Source organism: Panthera onca, chromosome B2 (genome assembly GCF_046562875.1).
Source record: "Panthera onca isolate mPanOnc1 chromosome B2, mPanOnc1 haplotype 2, whole genome shotgun sequence".
NCBI lineage: Eukaryota > Metazoa > Chordata > Mammalia > Carnivora > Felidae > Panthera > Panthera onca.
The window spans coordinates 96,221,983-96,244,283 of NC_138343.1; the positions used below are offsets into that span (position 1 = coordinate 96,221,983).

The 22,301-nt window shown below is 37.5% G+C and overlaps 1 protein-coding gene across 3 annotated transcripts in view; it reads right to left on the reverse strand.

Moving 5' to 3' along the window:
- PDSS2 (decaprenyl diphosphate synthase subunit 2) overlaps window positions 1-22,301 on the reverse strand; it is a 285,557-nt gene that overhangs the window by 112,222 nt on the left and 151,034 nt on the right. For all 3 annotated transcript variants that reach the window (XR_013555704.2, XM_060616310.3, XM_060616307.3), the window contains exon 3: window positions 16,848-17,046. Coding sequence is in view for 2 of the 3 variants with exons in the window: in XM_060616310.3 (XP_060472293.1) it covers window positions 16,848-17,046 (199 nt within the window). In the remaining variant the exon portion in view is untranslated. The remainder of the gene's footprint in view (window positions 1-16,847; window positions 17,047-22,301) is intronic.

The following is a 22,301-nucleotide window of genomic DNA, read 5'->3' on the forward strand; positions in this document are numbered from 1 at the left end:
AGGGGGAAGAGCGGAGAGAGAAATGGCACAACCAGTAGGACAGGTGCAGCAAAAACTAAGCAAATTGATAATCTTAATTTTTAATTTAGAACAGCTGATACATTGGTTTATGGCCTCTAACTACTGGTAACATTTGTCAGAAAGGGCTCAGGAAAATTCAGCGAACTAAAGAAAAGTCTAAAAGAAAATCAAAACTGATAAAACTTAAAAGAAATGGGCCACAAGTTCAGGAAAATGGCTTGAATATGAAGTGCTGAAATTTAATATTATATTGGCTAATGCACTCATTCCATAAACATTTGCTGACAGCCTACCATGTTCCTGGCACTGTACTAATGAAACTAGTTATGACCTTATAAAGATAAAGGACATTACTTTGTTATTGACCACTTAGAAGGCTGCATGACTTTGGGCCATCCATATAACTTCTTGTTTTAAGTGTATTTATTTATTTGGGGGGGGGGGGAGGTGCAGAGAGGAAGGGAGAGAGAGAATCCCAAGCAGTCTCCATGCTGCCAGCGCCCTGTGAGATCATGATCTGAGTCAAAACCAAGAGTTGGATGCTTAACGGACTGAGCCATCCAGGCACTCCCTACGCCCTCCTCTCCCATAGCACTCCTTTGGGCCTCAGTTAGCTTATCTAAGTAAGAGGTATCTGCATTTTATCAACAGTTAGCCCCATGACCAGAAATGTGTAGCTGTATATGTTTTTTATTCATAACAATTGTAAGGATGATGCCAAAATATGGATTTCTTTCAGTAACAATAAAAAAGTGATCCAAAAATAAGTTCTTTTTTTTTTTTTTAAAGATTTTATTTTTAAGTAATCTCTACACCCAATGTGGGTCTCAAATTCACAACCCTGAGATCAAGAGTTGCATGCTCCACCGACCAAGCCAGCCAGGTACCCCCTGAGTTCACTTTTTGAATGACGGTGCATGGTTCTTGGTCTACTGTTCACCACTGAGTAATGATAATCATTTATTGATTTAAACAATGCTTAGATTCCTGAAAAAGTGGCTGATAATTTTTTTACAATTTAAAATGCTTACACCAAAATAAAACATTTGTAGGAAAAGGAGAAAAAGAGATGCTTTCCAGTAGGCTAAAAAAAAGTTGGTTAAGTATCTTGCATTACTACAAAAACTAAATAGTTGCTGGGAACTAAATGCTTAGTCGTGAAACAAAGTAATTCTGACATTATCGTACAGCAGTTAGTTGCTTTAGTTTTCACTTTCTCCAACATAAGAATTCCTTATGTATGTTGTCAAGTTTGTTGTACCCAGGATATTCCCCATTAGGATGCCCCACACTTAGTAGCTCTGTTACACCTTGCTCTGACAACCTCTCAGAGAGAATTATATCTGCGATCTCAGTGACGTGCCCACTTTTCCCCATGTGGCTGATAACCTCCACTCTGCTTTCACTGCTTCTTCCTTTGGTGGCACTCTCAGTGATGTTAAGTGATAGTTTCCAAGTGTGATTTTGCTTAAAGGTTAATCCCACCTTTGAAAAACACAAGTTCACAATGTGAAACTTCAGAACACCAGGATCAAGGTACCTTATTTCATTCAACGAAAGGATGCTGCTGGCTAGAACACTGCCTAATAGTATCAACTTTCAAAATTTTTAAATTGCAACCCACGATAAGAATTGTATTCTACATCATGACACACACAGTACATGCATACATGTGTATGTACAAAAATGAGTGAAATTTTTCATAAAACAAAAGTTTCATTATCCCTCTATTTTCTATTGTGATCCATTAAAGAAAAAGTGTTGACAGTCACTTACTAAAGGGATTTCACTATCCACCATAAACAGCATGTGATCTATAACTGAAATACTACCTTATACTGATATACGTCATGTATAACTCATACCTTGGTTAGCCATTTTAACTGCACACAGAGTCCCCAGATTTTTGACACACAGTTTACAGATTGTTATTCTGAAATATATTTATAAAGGTGTTAATTTCTTTATCACTTTATTCCAAAAACATGTAAATTAACGGAATAGAAACAGAGGCAGAAGGCAGGTTAAAACATAATCATTCTCGGGTACTATGGGGTATAATATTAGGGTGCATTTCCACCTTGGTTTATATACATCACTGATACTGACTCTTAGCTTTGATTTTACTAGATTCATAAAAAAAAAAAAATAAGTTTAGAACACATTTGGCCAAAGAGTTAAAAATTTCAGGATTTCTCTGAGATTCACACATACTCTTGCAAATTCCAGGAATCCCTTGTCTTTTGGATAACATGGTTCAATTTTTAGTTCAATTAGTTCCTCTTCTAATTGGGCTACACTAAAAGGCAGATGTTTGTAATTCAGAGACGTCCCGAGGTTTGCACTTCAAAGGCAACCACAGAAATAAAAGCATGACTCATATGCATTAAAATCCATGCATCTCGTCTAAAACTGTAATTGTATTTCTTCCAAATACCATTGCAGCTCTTCAAAATCTGTGAATCAATGGAATGCTAAAAATAACTGGCTCTATTGGTACTGCATTCTAGAAAATTAGGTAATCCTTTTTTCCCCTCAAAAAAAAAAAAAAGTAGTAGAAACTCGAGATTGGCTGTATTGTACCCTTGAATCAAACAATGGATATTCTTGGGTTAGAAATTCTCTAATCTGTAGAGATACAATTGGGTTGTTTTGTTTTTGTTTTTTGTTGTTTTTTTTTTTTTGGTTGATATAATTTACATGAAGACTGAAAACAGGTGATACAATTGTCTTTTAAGCTGGCATTTCTAATGCTTAACACAAGGCATGCAAAAATTTTATTGCATCACCAATACTTTTTCCAATATGTGAATTGTATAAATCATAACTTTCAAAATAAATTTGCAGTTATAATTGTTTAATCATTATTTTCAGAATTTTATATCTGCATATCATCTTATGGCTTTTAAAGTACTTGAACAAATTAAGCCGTATCATTTTCTCATCACAAACTGGCCATATAGGTGAGTTCATTAATTTAGAGTATTGTTTTAGATTGCTGAAATATGCATGTAAATCTCTAGATCTTAGACATTTATAAAAAAGATGGTCATTTCTCTATTACATCTCTGAGTTTATAAACAATTTTTTCTTGATTCCTTTGTTTTTCTTCCTATATCGTAACATCTTCAGGATCTGGATATATATATTTTAAGTTCAGACTCTCTCCTACAACACTCAGAATTGTAGAATTTTGCAACTGGTAAGGATACAGGAGATGGAAATAATGCTGTCTTTATTTTACAGATGAGGAAACTAAGAAAACAAGTTGCCTCTGCTTACTGGTTATTTCTCCAAAATGTTTCATAAAGCTCTAATGATGTTTGTATTGAAATACTTATTCCAATATTTTAAAACTACTAGTCGCTTAAGGTATTATAAATCCCAATACCGGTAACTGCAAAATTGCTGGCAAAAAAGGTATCATGGTTCTTGGTTTGTTAGTTTTCTACTTTAGCTAAGCTAGAGGATTCTGGAGCCAGATTGCCTATATTTAGATTTAGATAGCAGCTCTACCATTTCCTCAAGGAAATTACTTAACCCTTTCCTATGTCTCAGGAGAGATTAAATAAGTTAATACACATAAAGCACTTGCAATAGTGTCTAGCACAGGGCAAGCACTCAAAAATGTAAGTTGTTAATATTATCAAGTGCTTTGTACTAATTTTAATAAATATTAAATATTCTACATCATGAAGTTTCTAAGTTGACTTGAAAAATGGAGTATTAAGACATTAGAGGGATGCGCCTGGCTGGCTCAGTCCATAGAGTATGCGACTCTTGATCACAGGGTCATGAATTTAAGCCCCACATTGGGCATAGAGCTTAAAGAAAAAAAAAAAAGACAATAGATAAACAGTCTGGAGAAAAAGATAAATGATCTAAACTAGAATTCTGAGGGAGAAAACGAACTGTCCAATGTTAAATGGCTAATTAAAAAAAAAAGTCAGAGATAGAGAATAGGTCCACAGACTTCTACTTGAGGTCTTTCCACTTCTCTTATGTGGCTTTATAGGTCATCTCTGAGAAGTATAAAATAGGTAAGTGCTATATAACCCAACATATTATGAAAACACAAGTTATCCACAAAAGTGAAAGCTGAAGTTGCTTCGGAATGAAATAGTTAATGTGATATTCTAAACAGGGAAACTGTCATTTAAAAATCAAAGACTGGCCATACACTACAGTTTTGGTGTTTACTGATATCTGACTGACTTGCTGGGCACAGTGAAAATGGCCCCAGAACAAAGACAATTAAGCCATGTGAATAACAACAAACAGTGCATTTTCCAAAATGCTTAAAAAGAAACTTCCTTGACACAGCTGTACTTTCCAACAAGCCCACTTTAATGTTTTCACGGTTTCCGATATCAGAAATGACCTCAGGGTCAGGCATTTGTCAGTTAATGACCTGTTGGGCTAATGGCCTTCAGCTTTGCCTTGGGCACACAAGTCCTCCAGTAGGTCATTAGCTGCCAGGAAAGGGCTCTTCCCCAATCACTATTGCTAAATAAATAACATTTGCTCCTGGGTTAAGGCCCCATCAACCAACTTGGGCTTAGAGTGAATTTTTTCCATGAGTATTTACAACTCTGAGGAATCAGGAAAATGATAGAAATGCTAAAACCAAATTAAATCAACACAAATGAACTATCTGTAGCTACTAATGAAAAGCAGTCACATGGATCCTTTTGAATGCTCTTAACTGTTCTTTTGCTTATGGAGTTCAAATTCGGTATTAATCTAACACAACAGGCACGAAATTACAAATGCACTGCATTTTGGAATTTTATCTATAATTCAGTTGTTTGGAGTTCATACCTCAATGTCCCAATATTTGAGGTTATAAATGGTGGCTAGGTTCCCAGGGCAGCCGACTAAAGCTTGGTTAGCTCATAACATTAGAAATACCATATGCTTATAATTAAAAATAAAATAGAAAACCACAATCTTACAATACCTTCAATTAAATAAAGTAGGAAAACAAAACTAAATAGAAAGACATTTAAAAAATGTCTTTAAACATTGACAGTTTAAACCATTGACCTGGTTAAAGGAAAAAATGAGGGTAGAGACACTGGTTCTTTCTTACGCCTGTTTCATTTCTAATTATATAATTTTCCTTATTCTTTTGTAACTTTTTTTAATGTTTATTTCTGAGAGAGAGAGAAACAGAGCGGGGGGGGGGGGGGTAGAGAGAAAGGGAAACACAGAATCCAAAGCAGGTTCCAGGCTCTGAGCTGTCAGCACAGAGCCCGACATGGAGTTCGAACCCATAAACCGTGAGATCGTGACCTGAGCCGAAGTCGGACGCTTAACCGACTGAGCCACCCAGGTGCCCCAATTTTCCTTATTAACACAAGAGCATGCCAAGCCTTACTCTGATGTTTTTCAACTCCTAAGTAAAGTTTCTTAGCTTATTTTTTATTGAAAGGAGCAAGAAGAAGGCAAAAAGATGGATAACAATTTTTCTGAACTAACAAGGAAGAAAATAAAGAATGAAAGATGGGAAGAAAGGGGTTGGGGATAGCCTGAGATGGAATTAACTGATTTGTGAACAATAAAAGACAAAGAAAGAGGTATGGAGGATGTATCTATAGGATAAAGAAAGGATGAGTGAAGAGATGTGGGGTCAGCTAGCTGAGGATGCAGAGGAAGGAATCAGCTATTCATCTACCCAGTACTTTTGGTTAACTCCTAACTCAGGAAGTTCCTTGAGTAAAATCATTAGGCAAAAAGAAATGAATAGCTCAAGCTCAGAAGTGGATTTTTTTTCTCCCTCTGGCTTTGGAGAAATGGCAGTTTGTATCAGTGAAAATGAAGAGGAAAAAAAGCTGGCTTGATTAATTTTATTTCTGGAAAGTAGAAAAAGGGATTTACAAAATTGAGGTGGCTAGGTATACTATAAAATTACCCCAGGGATGCCTGGGTGGCTCAGTCGGTTGAGTGTCCAACTTTGGCTCAGGTCATGATCTTGCAGTCCATGAGTTGGAGCCCTGCATCCGGCTCTGTGCTGACAGCTCAGAGCTTGGAGCCGGCTTCGGATTCTGTGTCTCCCTCTCTCGACCCCTTCCCCGCTCATGCTCTGTTTGTCTCTCTCTCAAAAATAAATAAACATTTTAAAAAATCTGCCCTAGTCAACATATTTCTACCTCTCGTGGCCAACCATGGTATGGGGTTCAACTCTACCCATTTTAGAGAATATATTTTTGTAGAACACAGACTTTTTAAAATGGGCTTATTTGAAAGCTTAGGCATATGGAAGAAATTCCCTTCTTGGTTGTCAGCTTTCTGGTTGACAGACACTCAGAGTTTTGTCTATTTTTTGTATGATGGCATTTGATCTTTTTATGGCAAAAAGACACTTCATTCCATTGTTTTATGGCACCAAAAGGACAAAGTTTAAGGTTTTAATGAGACAATAAATTTTAAAAGGACATAATATTTGGCTTCTTGTTTCTAAGTACACTTCTCAAATACTAATCATTTACCACTTTTGCTTTAAAGATCAAGGAAGTGGCTCAGAAAATGGATATAGTGTCTGTTTAATGGGTAGCTTTGTTAGCACATGATGAAAAAAAACTGCAAAAATTTGGGGACTTTGAAATTGTAATTTTATGATAACATTTTGGCTTCTTTATTCAATTGATAGGGAGATAACTGCCTTTATTGTTAACAATATATGACACCCTACTTACCTTCTGCACACATTTAAGCTAGTCATGAAAATCTATACTTGAGAAGGGTTATATATAGAAAAGAACATTAATCTTGGGTGTCAGACTAAAGAGGCTAAAACATAATCAATAATTTCCACAAGTAAAATAGTGCTGACAAGACTATAAACACACAAGGTCACAATGTCTATTTTAAATGAATATGATAAAGAAAATCTCAAATTTCATATGATATAGCATGTTTCTAGGTTTCATTTTTTTTTTTTAAGGTAGGCTCTACACCCAACATGGTGCTTGAACTCATGACCACAAGAACAAGAGTTACATGCTCTACTTAACTGAGCCAGCCAAGTGAGCCTAGGTTTCACTTTTTAACATGAATTTGAAAGTAGAATTAATGTAACCGATAATACAAACATGGAATAACCAATAGCCCTCTCTTTATTAAAATATATAGATGGTATAAAAGGAGGAGATTTATATGCATAAATTGAGCATATTTATACAAACAAAATTCTTCCTTGTAAACAACATATTTATGCCTTTAGGAAAACAAAGTTAACATAAGGAAATACATCAGCTATGTAAAGAGTACATCTGTGCCCCTAATTACTTAGAAATATAAATCACTAATGCTTAATAGAACAGTCCCCAGGAATGACATCATGACAATGTTCTTGGGTACTCAGACAAGACCCAAGCTAAGGCACAGTTTCCCACCTGATGTATAGTGATAGGTCCATTAAATGAAAACGACTATAATGAGAAAAAAATAGCATGGTCAATTCATTTTTTTATTATTTTTTTAAAAGTTTATTTATTTATTTTGAGAGAGAGTGCACGTGCACGTGATCCCGGGAAGGACACAGTAGGGGAGAGAGAGAATCCCAAGCAGGCTCTGCACTGTCAGCACAGAGCCCAACACAGGGCTCAAACTCATGTACTCTAAGATTACGGCCTGAGCCGAAACCACAACTGAGCCATCCAGGTGCCCCTGAATTCAATTGTTCAAATACTAGGGTTATCACTATACATGTAAAATAAAAGACTTAGAGAAAAAAGATGACAAGCAGTAATCCAAACAGCCGTATTTGTACTGTGGCTTAATCCTAAAATAAAGATCTAGTCTACAAAATAAACAGGAACCAGAAAAAGCCTCTAATAGTCAGCCAGATTTCTAAATTATAGTGCTTCTCCACTTCATGTTTTTCCCCCAATTATTCAGCATGTCTCATTGATAGTTTGATGCTCAGATACTAAAATTTTAGATTCTGGTATGACCCCATCATTTCAGGATCCAGTGATGTTCTACATGAACACAATATAAAGCAATTTATTTCAATGGAGTCAGGGAATTTATGGCTTAACAAGAGGCATGCTAAAGTCTCCAAGTCTAGGGTCTGTGTACAATGAAGTACCAAAACAAAAAGCTGACCTTAGGTTCCATAACTGAAAATGAATGAAAACTCAAACACTACTCTTGAATTCAAAACTCACTCTTGAATTCCAAATTTTGTTAATTCACATTTATGTGACCAGAGCTAGAACGGTAAGAAGACAATTACCAGAGGATTAATATACCAATTTCTATACTTAGAGATATTTAAAAATCTAAATGTTACCTAAGGCAATTACCTTGAAGACCCCTAATATCTTCAGGGAAAAGCCAAAGGGAGAATAATTGACTTTGCTAATTTTACCCTTGGCAATTATAAAACAGCTCTGAATTTCTGATGACTGCAGAACCCTTCATCTTAATGGTCTGCCCCAGGAGAAGTACAGAGATAAACACATAATACAGAAATTCAGACAAGAATTCAGTAGCACAAGAAAATGGAACATTGGTAGAATGAATAAGTCATAAAAAATTAAAGTTGCTACAAATATGCTAACTTTAATTACCAAGTTAAATACACACCCTCCAAAAAAAGCTGTCACTGTGACAAAAGTGACATACTATATACAGAAATTCTGTATTAAGTTCTGTCTGCTCCCTCACTGCTGTGGTGTCTCTTTCATTGCTATTGCTGACAAATTTTTCTTCTCCTTTTTAAAATTAAAGTATAACTGACAAACAATATCCTGTTAGTTTTAGGTATATATCAGTGATTTCATATTTTTATATACTGTTAAATGATCCCTACAGTAAGTCTAGTTACCATCCATCACCATACAAAGTTATTATAATGTTATTGACTATGTTCTTTATGCTGTACATTACATCCTCGTGACTTATTTATAACTGGAAGTTTATACTTCTTAATCCCCTTCACCTATTTCACCCATCCCACCCACCCCAGACCCCCTGGCAACCAATAGTTTATTTCCTGTATGTAAAAGTGTTCCATTCTGTTTGTTCATTCGTTTTGTTTTTTAGATTCCACATATAAGTGACATTATATGACATTTGCTTTTCTGTGTATGACTTATTTCACTTAGCATAATACCCTCTAGGTCCATCCATGTTGTCACAAACGGCAAGATTTCATTCTTTTTTATGGCTGAGTAATATTCACACACACACACACACACACACACACACACACACACACCCCATATATAGCATATGGTATATATATTCATCTTCTTTATCTGTTTATCTATCAGCAAATTTTCTTTCTTGTAAGAGAACATTAAAATGTCAGTAAGGAGAAATCTAACTTTACTAAGACATTAACCATACGTAGAGAACTTTAAAAAACTTAATACTGTCCCAGAGAAACATTTATCACTACCTCCTCCTCCACACAAAAAATTCTTATTAATGATTAGTATTATCCTTAATCAATTTAAGTTTCTGGGAATTCATTTAATAAAATTAGTCTTCTTCTGAGATATAACTTTACTTTCTTTAAAAAAATAAACTGCCAGGGTGCCTGGGTGGCTCAGTCGGTTAAGCATCTGACTTCGGCTCAGGTCATGATCTCATGGTCCGTGAGTTCGAGCCCCGCGTCGGGCTCTGTGCCGACAGCTCAGAGCCTGGAGCCTGTTTCAGATTCTCTGTCTCCCTCTCTCTCTGCTCCTCCACCTCCACTCATGCTCTTTCTCTCTCAGAAAATAAACATTAAAAAAAAATTTTAAAAACCCTATTTATTTACTTACTTATTTATTTAGAGTGTGCAAGAGCATGAATAAGGGAGAGGGGCAGAAGGAAAGAGAGAGAAGTATCTCAAGCAGGCTTGAGACGTGGGCTCGATGCCATGACCCTGGGATCATGACCTGAGTCAAAATCAAGAGTGGGATGCTCAACCGACTGAGCCACTCAGGCTCCCCTAAACTGCCAAGTCTTTAAATAAAAGGAATTGATTCTCAATATGGAAGATTTGTTTTATCAAAGATAACTCTTGACTTTCAAGAACTTTACCCCCTATAATCAGTTTAAACTATTGTTCATATATATGGTTTGGAAATCATCTATTAGGATTAAAAGAGAGCTAGTAGAAGCCTAGAATGGCAGAAGATCAATTATAGACCCCTGGACATGGTATTCAAGATCTTTCACAAGAGCTGATGCAGTGAAGTGTCTTTTGAAATTGACCTTTGTAGAGCCTTCAAATTTTGAAGAACAAGGTGCAAAAGGTTCCTTTTTTTGATGAACAGAATGATTCATAGAATAAAGGCTTCAATCAAATACACAACTATCAAATTAAAAAAACAAAACAAAACAATATACCGTGGGCCTAAAAAGGAAAAAAACCTGCTCACCAGACAAAAGTCAATAAAATGAAAATCTAAAAGTACAAAACTGTGCAGAGACCATGAAGGTACAGGACTCACTGAGGAGGAAGGAAATACCTAATCATTCTTATTTCAACAGGCTTAACTGTTGCTTGGATATGCTAAGTTTTTGTTTTGTATTTTTTTCTTTTTTTTAATCAAATACTGCCACTGAAATCCAGTGCCTAATGGAGCAGATGGTGGAGGTCTTAGTCTCTGGAACATTTATAGTGATGCTTCTGAATGCAAAACACTAAGAGTGGATTTCACAAACCATGAATCTCAATTGATTTTGATGGGAGTAAAGCCTCCATTTTCCCTGAACTTGAACCACACTAAAAGAAAGCATGTGTGAATGATACAAGATAGTTAAGAAAAAGGAACACATTAAATATCATTCCCATAAAGTGAGTGGTTAAAGCAAGTGAATACTTGTTTGTGTCATTACAGCATAATTATATTTGTGCTAAATACCACCATCTTAACCTTATATAAGATTTCATCAGAATAGCTTAAAGTAAGTTAAAACGAATGATTAGAGAAAACAGAAATTTGTCTCAAGGCAGTAAGTCTTGTTTTAAGGTAGGGGCCAGGCTGAGAGCTACTTACAAAAATGTGGATCTAGTTACTGCATCCAGAATATCTCTTCTTCTTAGGTATGTGGGTCTAATCCATGAGTGGCCAGTGTATACGACTATAGCTAGTCATGTATAGTGCAAGACACCCAGAAACCACACGAGGCCTGTACCTTCTGAGGTCTTCTCCTTCCCTAAGACCCAAAGTTCATCAGACCACAGCAGGCATGGTCAAGAGGCAAGATGGACGATGCAGTCATAGAATGGCTTTCCAAGGCAGTGGATCAAACACCCTTCTGCTAACATGTGAATTCCAGTAAAGGAGAGAATTTAGTGAGACCCATCACAGTAGACTATACACACAGAAAACAGGGCAATTTGAGGGTAAATAAAAAGAATGCCCAAATGGTAATAAATCTCTGGTGGGAGATCTGAGATTCTCTATTATTCTATTTTATATAACCAATTCATTTCTTACTGGTTTCCTTTTCACATGAATATAAACTGTGTATTAGAGGTACCCTACCATTTTCTCCCTAAAAATCAGCAGATCGGTCTCATAAAAATATAGCCAAAAGTGTGATGGGGAGATAGGGCAAAATGCTATTTGTCTTCCAGTGTCTATTATCCATATCTTTCAGATTTTTGGCTGCGCATGTGGCTCCCCAAAATGAAGTTTATATTTCCTAGCCTCCCTTATAAGTAGGTGTGGCCATATAATTCAATTCTGGCCAGTAAGTAAGCAGAATGATCTTGAGCAACTTCTAGGAAATGTCTGTAAAGTGGTGATACTATAAAATTTATCAACCAAACTGGGACACTTGAGAGTAAAAGTGAGTGCTAAAAAATTAAAATTTTACACTTTTTGAAACATGTATTTATTTTTTAAAGTTTATTTATTTTGAGAGAGAGAGTGAGCGAGCACACATGCATTAGTTGGGCAGGGGCAGTGAGGGGGCAGGAAGACACCTGAGCAGGCTCTGTGACATTAGCACAGAGCCCTGTACTTAATAGGCTGAGGCACTCAGGTGCCCTGAAACACGTAGTTATTAACTAATAAATGATTTTATTATGTTGGTGGACTTGTTAACAAGTTCTACTCAAAAACTATTTTCAAAAATGAAATTTAAAAAGAAAGAAAAATATATCCATGTACATTACAACAAAATAAAAAAGAACTTTATATTGATCATCTGAGTATTAAAAAATAACCAGCAAAATAATTATTCTTGGTAAATATTCACATACTCTAATTCATTTCTAATCTTGTGTAACTGGCATTTTTCTGAAGAATGTGCTTTTATCTTATTTTTTTTGAAAGATTTTATTTTAAAGAAATCTCTACACCCAATGAAGGGCTCGAACCTACAACCCCGAGATCAACAATCACATGCCTCTACTGACTGAGCCAGCCAGATGTCCCTGAAGAATGTGCTTTTAAAAATACAGCATTTAGGGGCACCTGGGTGGTTCAGTCAGTTAAGCATCTGACTTCGGCTCAGGTCACGATCTCATGGTTCGTGAGTTTGGGTCCTGCATCGGGTGAGCACGAGCCCCAACTTCAGGTGAACATGAGCCTCACTTTAGATGAGCCCCACTTGTCTCTCTCTCTCCCTCTCTCTGCCCTTGCTCACTTGCTCCTTTTCTCTCTCACAAAAAAAAAATTACAAAGAAAATATGGCATTTAAAAATAAAACTGCCAGCAATATTCTTCACAGTTGCAGTTTATGACTAATATGAAATTATTGATATCTTCATTTGATTTTATTGGTAGACCATAATATTTTTAATTGAGAAAATGCTCATTCTACCAGTTCTGAGTTACCTGGTAAGCTCTAAGCAAATTTCCAAAGTGGAACAGAAACTCAATTCTAATTTAAAAAAAAATTTTTTTTAATGCTTATTTATTTTTGAGAGAGAGAGAGAGAAAGAGAGAGAGAGAGTATGAGTGGGCAAGGGGTAGAGAGAGGGAGACACAGAATCCACAGCAGGATCCAGGCTCTGAGCCGTCAGCACAGAGCCTGTCGCGGGGCTCGAACTCAAGAACCGTGAGGTCATGACCTGAGCTGAAGTCGGACACTTAACCTAGTGAGCCACCCAGGCGCCCCTAATTTTTTTTAAGTGGGCTTCATGCCCAGTGCAGAGCCCAACAGAGGGCTTGAACTCATGACCCTCAGATCGAAACCTGAGCTGAGATCAAGAGTTGGATGGTTACCCAACTGAGCCTGCCACCCAGGTGCCCCTCAATTCTGATTTTTTAAATATTGTAAAGTGTAACTCTTCTAGCCCAAATATTTTCAAGGTACTGTCTTTTTGCTTCCTTCAGAGTACCTTCTTTTGACAAATATTTTTATAAGACAAAGCTTGTCAAATAAATTGTCTCTACAATTCTTTTGAATGCTTTGCTAAAATTAGATGCTACAAAATCTAGGCCTTCTCAATTTCATTTCATTCATGTGTGTGTATAATTTATTCAAAATAGGCGCACTAACAAAAGATTCTTCCTGCAAGGTGAGATATTCCAAATCACAATTACATAATTTAAAATTTTAATCTTGGGTAGCATTTGAGTTCTTACTATTTATTTTGTTGTGCTCCTTCCTTGCTTTTGCAAAGAAAAAATCCAATGGGATTTTCATTAACTGTAATTCCTTGATTGTTTAGGGAATTCATTATAATTCCCTAAAAGTTTCATTTTGTGTTCTATTTGTTGAACCCTTGATTTCAGATTTCCAATTGATTCTGAACAAGATGTCATCAAAATTTATAAAAAAGTTCAATACCATTGTTGGGCATAAAGATTTTGAAAATCTGATGAATGACAGGCAACAAAGACAGAAGGAACATACTACAGTGCTGAACTATGTTTTGTACTCAACACCAAAATCCCCAAAATCATGTAGTTCAAAGACTTGAAGATAAAAATACTCGTAAATATTTATAACAATTCCATCTTTTGCAATTAGTAGAATGTGGACACTTGTTTGGATGCAATTATGAGTTACGGGTATGCCACAACCAGTTCCAAGTACTCCACAGGAATCTCAGTGTAGTAAGAACCTTGTTTTTACCACAACACTGTGTGTACCTCAGCAAAATGTGTACTTGTATTATTATTATAAACTAGTAATTTTATCTTCCATGTTGTATTTCAAGCTGAATTTCTGATCTTACTCATAATGGCTTAATCTCTGGTAGAATATACTTTCAGAAGCTTTACCTTGATTCCATGAATGGATGAAAAAAATAAAACATTTTTTGAATTAACTAAAATGATTTAATTATTTGAAGTACCTGATGACAGTCAACTAAAACTGGAATTATCTAACTGTTTGCAAAGTTTTTCTTTGGCCATTGGGGCCAAGAAATATAAAGTTATCGCTTCCCTTATTCCTATGTGCACATAAAAACTTGTAGTCGAAGGGTGCCTGGGTGTCTCAGTCAGTTAAGCATCTGACTCTTGATTTCGGCTCAGGTCATGATCTCATGGTTCACGAGTTCAAGCCCTGCATCGGGCTATGTGTTGATAGCGTGGAGCCTGCTTGTGATTCTCTCTTTCTCTCTGTCCTTCCCCTGCTTGCTCTCTCTCTCTCTCAAAATAAATAAATTTAAAAAAAGCCAGAAAACCCATAGTCGAAAATGAGTGGAATTAATTTAGAAAAATAGACATCTGTCTAAACAAAAGTTAGGCTTCACAGCGAGGTATGTGTATATACCTTCTGCAGTGGCATGTGTGAAACCCTCATCCTCAGGAAGTCTTCTTAAAGTAACTGCTAACTTTGGAAATAGATCCTGATACTTTTTCAGCAGATTTGATACTTCTTGTTTTCATGCGGTCAGTGATAACAAAATGGCCTCCAGAGTGGATAGTAAATGCCAACATTTTATGAGAATTACACATTCCTTACCAACTATCTTAGTACTTAAAAAAAAAAAATGAAATATATAGTTTTTAGCTTATTGTTGCCAGAAGGGTTCACTGCAAAAAACAAAGCATCGCCAAACAATCAAACAGTTACAGGTTAACACCGCACAAGCAAGGGTGCTCAGTCTACTCTCTACCGCCTCCCCCGATCAGCCTTGATTTTCCATACGTAACTCACAGATACCTAACTTCCACCTTACTCTGCTTCCCACTGAGCTTTTGGACTGGTGACTTGGTGACTCTCAAAGGCCATACATGGGCCGCAGTGCAGTTGGCTGATACATCAAGTGGCCCACTGCTGGGGCAGCAGTGCCAAAAACTTCCACACCTGATACAGGGAGAAGTTAACTGTTAACCTCGACATTCAGGACACTACGTTGTACCACCAACTGCCTTGTGTGCTATCCTTGATTGGGAGGTGTCTGGAAAGTTATTTCTGCTTGTCCTCCAGATTTAATATCACCTTACCATGAGAACACTCTCCACTGTACACGGTTCTCACATACTATAGCTTAGATGAGACAAAAACTGAGGCGGAGGTTGGAAGTATAAAGTAGACATCTATGAAAGCCATCCTGGCTCATTCTAATGTAATTATCAATCGTCCTCTGTTAAGACAAATGTTAAGTCAGATGGGATTCTGGGACAGCAGACATATACTGAGACTGTCCTTAGCAAACCAGGATGTACCCTCATTTGATCTTTAGGAGAAGGAGACCTGTCCTTCTCTGTCCTTCCTCCTCCTCCCTTCCTATTGACCGGAGTGAGAACATGATGACAGCTATTTGGGGCCATAAATAAAGTAGTAAGATAGGGATGGCAGAGGAGTAAGACAGAAAAAGCCCAGGTTCTTGACTTTGTAGACTCAATCCTGGACTGTTTAGTCCTGGATGTTTTTACATGAGAAAGAGTGATTCTGTCTTGTTTAGGCCACTGTTATTTTACAGCTAAGCCTGATTCAAATTCATATATAAGGAATAACTCTATAATCTTTCTAGAAAGCAGCTTGCCAATACGCTAAAAATGTTTAAGCCCTTTGAACCACTTTTAGGTATTTATCTTAACAAAATAATCTGGAATGAGGAAAATTGATATGTAAAGATGTTTACTGCATATCTATTTATGACAGTAAAAAATCAGAAGCAACTTAAATTCCAAAAATGAGAAATTTGTTAAAGAAGTGATATTACATCTAAATAACTGAATATTGGGGCGCCTGAGTGGTTCAGTCGGTTAAGCATCCGACTTTGGCTCAGATCATGATTTTGCAGTTCGTGAGTTCGAGCCCTGTGTCGAGCTCGGTGCTGACAGCTCAGAGCCTGGAGCCTGCTTTGGATTCTGTGTCTCCCTCTCTCTCTGCCCTTTCCCTGTTCATGCTCAGTCTCTGTCTCACAAAAATAAACCAACAAATAAATAAATAACTGAATATTACGCAACCATTAACAAGTTTGTGAAAAGTGTTAATAACATGGGAACGTGCCCACATCATAATATGAAGCAGGAAAAAATAGGCAGGATTAAAAAAACCTTATAATGTTAGTTCTCACCTATGTTACAACATGAAGGTAGGAGTAAGCAAACAAACAAAAAGCCTGAGAGGAAATACATCACAATATTAACTAACAGTGGTTGTCTCTGGATAGTGAGATAATAGGTAATATTTGTTTATAGATATACTTTGTGTTATTTAACCATACTGATATAGTTAACAATTAATTACAACCAGCAGAAAAAGAAGTTAATTTTAAAACTCTTTCTTGGCATTTGTGTTTTACCTGATGTGGACATTGCCACCACCATCATCCCAATTTTACTGAGCATCCACACGTGGGGGGCTGGGGCAGCAGGGCATACAGACCTCCACAGCTCCAGCAGTCAACCAAGAGCCACCTAAAGGTCACCCAGACATAAGCAAACCCTGCCCGGTATTACCTTGGTGTTCTGTAGCAGAGCTAGTCCGTTGCAGGCATTTGCTAGAAGAAAGTCTCCACTCAGGATAGCTATTTTATTTCCAAATTGCATGTCTTTCAGTGGTCCATCAGAGGATTGCAATTCACTTAAATTTACTATCCCACGATGTACGAGGAGAGCAGTGTGGATAAGTTCTGTGATCTCTGCCAAACTTCTTTGACTAAAACGTGAAAGTAAGACTTGTCTGAGTGTCAAGAAAACCATCATATCGGTAATGTCAGACTTCAGTTTTTAACAATAAAATATTTCAATGGCTAGTCTCTCTCTCTCTCTTTTAGATTATTCTTTTTTAATGCAGTTTTTTTTTTTTTTTTTTTTTTGGTCCAAAAATATCACGTGACCTTTATTTTTTATTTTTATTTTTTTTATTTTTTAATATATGAAATTTACTGTCAAATTGGTTTCCATACAACACCCAGTGCTCATCCCAAAAGGTGCCCTCCTCAATACCCATCACCCACCCTGCCCTCCCTCCCACCCCCCATCAACCCTCAGTTTGTTCTCAGTTTTTAACAGTCTCTTATGCTTTGACTCTCTCCCACTCTAACCTCTTTTTTTTTTTTTTTTTTCCTTCCCCTCCCCCATGGGTTTCTGTTACGTTTCTCAGGATCCACATAAGAGTGAAACCATATGGTATCTGTCTTTCTCTGTATGGCTTATTTCACTTAGCATCACACTCTCCAGTTCCATCCACGTTGCTACAAAAGGCCATATTTCATTCTTTCTCATTGCCACGTACTATTCCATTGTGTATATAAACCACAATTTCTTTATCCATTCATCAGTTGATGGACATTTAGGCTCTTTCCATAATTTGGCTATTGTTGAGAGTGCTGCTATAAACATTGGGGTACAAGTGCCCCTATGCATCAGTACTCCTGTATCCCTTGGATAAATTCCTAGCAGTGCTACTGCTGGGTCATAGGGTAGGTCTATTTTTAGTTTTCTGAGGAACCTCCACACTGCTTTCCAGAGCGGCTGCACCAATTTGCATTCCCACCAACAGTGCAAGAGGGTTCCTGTTTCTCCACATCCTCTCCAGCATCTATAGTCTCCTGATTTCTTCATTTTGGCCACTCTGACTGGCGTGAGGTGATATCTGAGTGTGGTTTTGATTTGTATTTCCCTGATAAGGAGCGATTTTAATGCAGTTTTTTTTTTTTTATACTTATTTATTTTTGAGATAGAGAGAGACAGAGCATGAACAGGGGAGGGCCAGAGAGAGAGGGAGACACAGAATCTGAAACAGGCTCCAGGCTCTGAGCTGTCAGCAGAGAGCCCGACGTGGGGCTCGAACTCACGGACCGTGAGATCATGACCTGAGCCGAAGTCGGATGCTCAACCGACTGAGCCACCCAGGCGCCCCAATGCAGTTTTTAACAGAGGCCTCTCTACTGATCACTTTGGCATCTATACTCAGATTTTTTTTTTTCAGTATTTACTTATTTTTGAGAGAGAGAGAGACAGAACATGAGTGGGGGAAGGTCAGAGAGAGAGGAATACACAGACTCCAACCCAGGCTCCAGGCTCTGAGCTGTCAGCACAGAGCCTGACATGGGGCTTGAACTCAGGAACTATGAGATCATGACCTGAGCCGAGATCAAGAATTGGACACTTAACCAACTGAGCCACCCAGGCACCCCTATAAGCAGATCTCGACATGTTCCTTCCCTGGAACATTCCTCACCCTCCATGCCATGAATAACCAGGATTCCTCAGAGAGAAGCTGGGCAGTGGAGGCCACCCTCCAGAGATCCATTTAGATGATCTGTTCTCAGCATACCTTTCCCACCTCTGTAATTTTAGGATATCTAAAAATCCTTACTAGGATCTAATGAAACTCCAATTTAAGGGGGGGAACATAACCTGTGTCAAGCATTAAGCCAAGCACTTCTACACATTATCTTTTTTAACCCTAATGCAAAGCTATGGGATTTACAGAGATGAATAAAATGTGGTCTCTTCCTTCAAAGACCTTACATTTCAGAATACAAAGCCAAGATATATAGCTACAGTAGTAAAGAAAATAGAGAAGGCCCTTGAGGAGCCTATAGTATAGTACTGTATCAGGTGGGATCTCAAGAAATGTTTCTTTTTTAATACTTTTCTATAGTTTGGACATTTTCTCCAATAACAAAAGCATTATTTTAAAATCATAAAAAAATTACCAAAATATTTAAATTTCACAACCATCCTATGATAGGTATTACTAATTCCTTTTTACAGGTGAGAAAATTGCTGCACACCGTTAAATGATTTTCCCAAAGGCACACAGTAACGTAGAGCTCGAAATCTGTTGGAATCTGTTACAAACAGCTTCATGTGAATAACACCTCTTGGCTTCCATGCCCCTGTGTTGTCCCATCCACACTAACGCTGGGTTTGGCCATATTAACTGACTTTGGCCAAAAAGACCTTAGCAAACATGACACAAGCAAGCCTAAAAAATGCTTCTGTATTAAGACTCGTCCAAAGCAGTCACATGAGTGACCCTAGGTAGAAGAACCATCTGGTCAATCCACAGAATGTGCAATAAAATGACTATTTCAAATTAGTAAATTATAGGGTAGTTTGCTAGGCAGCAACAGATATCTGATACAGAAACTAGTATATCTGGGATGGCGTGCTGTTCAACAAAAGCCTAAAATATGTGTCAGTGGCTTTGAGTCTGAATGGTGGGTTCTAAATGTGAAAGCTAAAGAGACAACAAATTCTTAGTGGAAGCTAGAAAGGCAGTGAAGAAATTGTTACTGGAGACTGAGAAGGGACATGTTATGTTAGAAGGTAGTGAAACAACTGGCAAAACTATTGCCTATGGTAACTTGAAAAATAGAAAACGTATAATAAAATTATGTATCTGGATAAGAGGATTACCAGGCAGAATGATGAAATGTCATCTGGATTATTTCAGCTGTGTACAAGGTACAAGAGAGATGAGCTAAAGGGAGAATTATGAGTTTGGAAGCAGTTTAGAGGACCTTGCTAGTTTGAAAAGAAAACCTTCATATTTCCAGTCTCTTCAGAAAAAAAGACTTCAAAGAAAGAAATGGTATTAGGAAAAAAAATCAAATCAAAACTACAGCTATAAGACCTTTTCTAAAGACCTAACAAATTTAAGTTGATGCCTGATTGACCCTTTGGCTAGACAAAAGGTCTCTAAGAATTTTAAGGGTATTGTCCCATAGGAGCCTTATACTCAACCTAAAGTAGACATGTATACCTCAAAAAAGAACTATGGATATGTCTTTTAGGGTACAGAATGAACATTAATGACATTCACAGAAATCCCAAAAAGCTTTTGAGGGAGTTGTATGAGCTTCAACTCAAGTGACAGTTGACAGTTCAAAAGGAAGAAAGGAAAAAGAAAAAAGAAAAAAAGGAGCTTCTAAACCAACTTTCCATGGACAAGCAATCAGGCTGAGACAGCTACTCAAATACAAGTATGAGTCATCTTTTTTTTTTTTTTTTTTAATGTTTATTTGAGAGACTTTGTGTGAGTGCACGAGTACACTAGTGGGAGAGGGGCAGAGACAGCGAGAGAGAATCCCAAGCAGTCTCCCCATTGTCAGCCCAGAGCCTGACACAGGGCTCAATCTCATAAACCATGAGATCATGACCTGAGCTGAAATCAAGAGTCAGACACTTAATTGACTGAACCACCCAGGCACCCCATCTTGTCTCTTTTTTTAATTGGAAGTATAGTTGACACATAGTGTTACATTAGTTTCAGGTGTATAACATAGTAATTTGACAAGTCTATATGTTATGCTATTTTACCACAAGTATAGCTATCTCTAAATCATTTCTTTCTGAAAATTTTCAGGGAAAATAGTTTGGAGGGCAAAGGATTCTGGAGTACAATGGTTGGGGAATCTCTCCCAGGAAACAGTCTGGGCCCTAGTCAAAAAATATTCTTCACTTCTAGAGTAGGAGGTCCTGATAATAGGTGCCCAGCTGGATTTCAGAATTACTATGGGCAAATGATTGTTATGTGCTTCCCAATTCTCCCTCTTTAAAAAAAATTTTTTTTAATGTTTATTTATTTTTGACAGAGAGAGAGAAATGGAACATGAGCCGGGGAGGGGCAGAGAGAGAGGGAGACACAGAATCCGAAGCAGGCTCCAGGCTCCGAGCTGTCAGCACAGAGCCCAACGTGGGGCTTAAACTCACAGACTGTGAGATCATGACCTGAGCCAAAATCAGACACTCCACTGACTGAGCCACCCAAGCGCCCCATTAATGGAAGTGACTATTGTGGTTGTCTTGTTCCTGACTCACTATTCCAAACTGGATGTGTAGTAATGGTAGGGGTAGTAACTTATCCTTTTAGTTCCTTGGACTGAGGAGCTGCACCCCTGGAGCCACATCCACATTTGGACCTAATGAAACTTATGAGATTATGAGATCACGGACCTTGAGCTCGATGCCATGAAATACACGAGACTTTGGGGCTTAGGGAGGTGGTAAGTATATTTTGCATAAGGAAGGAATGTGGATCATGGGGACCTGAAGGTGGACTGTGGCAGATGGTTATACCAATGTCCACCAATGAATCATACCTCCTGACATCCATGTCACATATCCTCCTTGATTAACTCTGAGTTGATTATATGACTTGTTTGGCCAATAGAAAACCAGCAAATGCAGGATAAAATCCAAAGGTCTTGTAAGTGTTTTGCACCAGGGATTACCCTCTCGGTATGCTATCCCAAGACTACTTGTGAAGAAACCTAATCTAGCCTCCTTAAGAATGAAAGACAACATGGAGAAAGGCCTACCTTTCCTAACCATGCCCACCCTCCAGTTGACCTACCAAGCAAATGCAGCCACATAAATAAACCCAGGAGAAACCAGCAGACGATGAGTTCAGCCAACCTACAGAACTATGAGAAATAAAATGGTTACAGTTTTAAGTCACCAAGTTTTGGGGCAGTTTGTTATGTAACAACATATAACCGATAGAGACTTCAAAGTTCAACCTGTTTCCACTATACCTAGGCTGCTTCCTAGATATGCCAGTTGAAAGATTCTTACTTGACATATCTTTGAAAGCCATGGAAAGAAAAGCAAAAACGAACTACTGGGACCTCATCAAGATAAAAAGTTTCTGCACAGAAAAGGAAACAATCAACAAAACTAAAAGGTAACTGACAGAATGGGAGAAGATATTTGCAAATGACATATAGAATAAAGGATTAGTATCCAAAATCTATAAAGAACTTACCAAACTCAACACCTGAAAAACAAATAATCCAGTGAAGAAATGAGAAGACATGAATAGACACTTTTCCAAAGAAGACATCCAGATGGCTAACAGACACATGAAAAGATGCTCAACATCGCTCATCATCAGGGAAACACAAATCAAAACACAATGAGATACCACCTCACACCTATCAGAAAGGCTAAAATTAA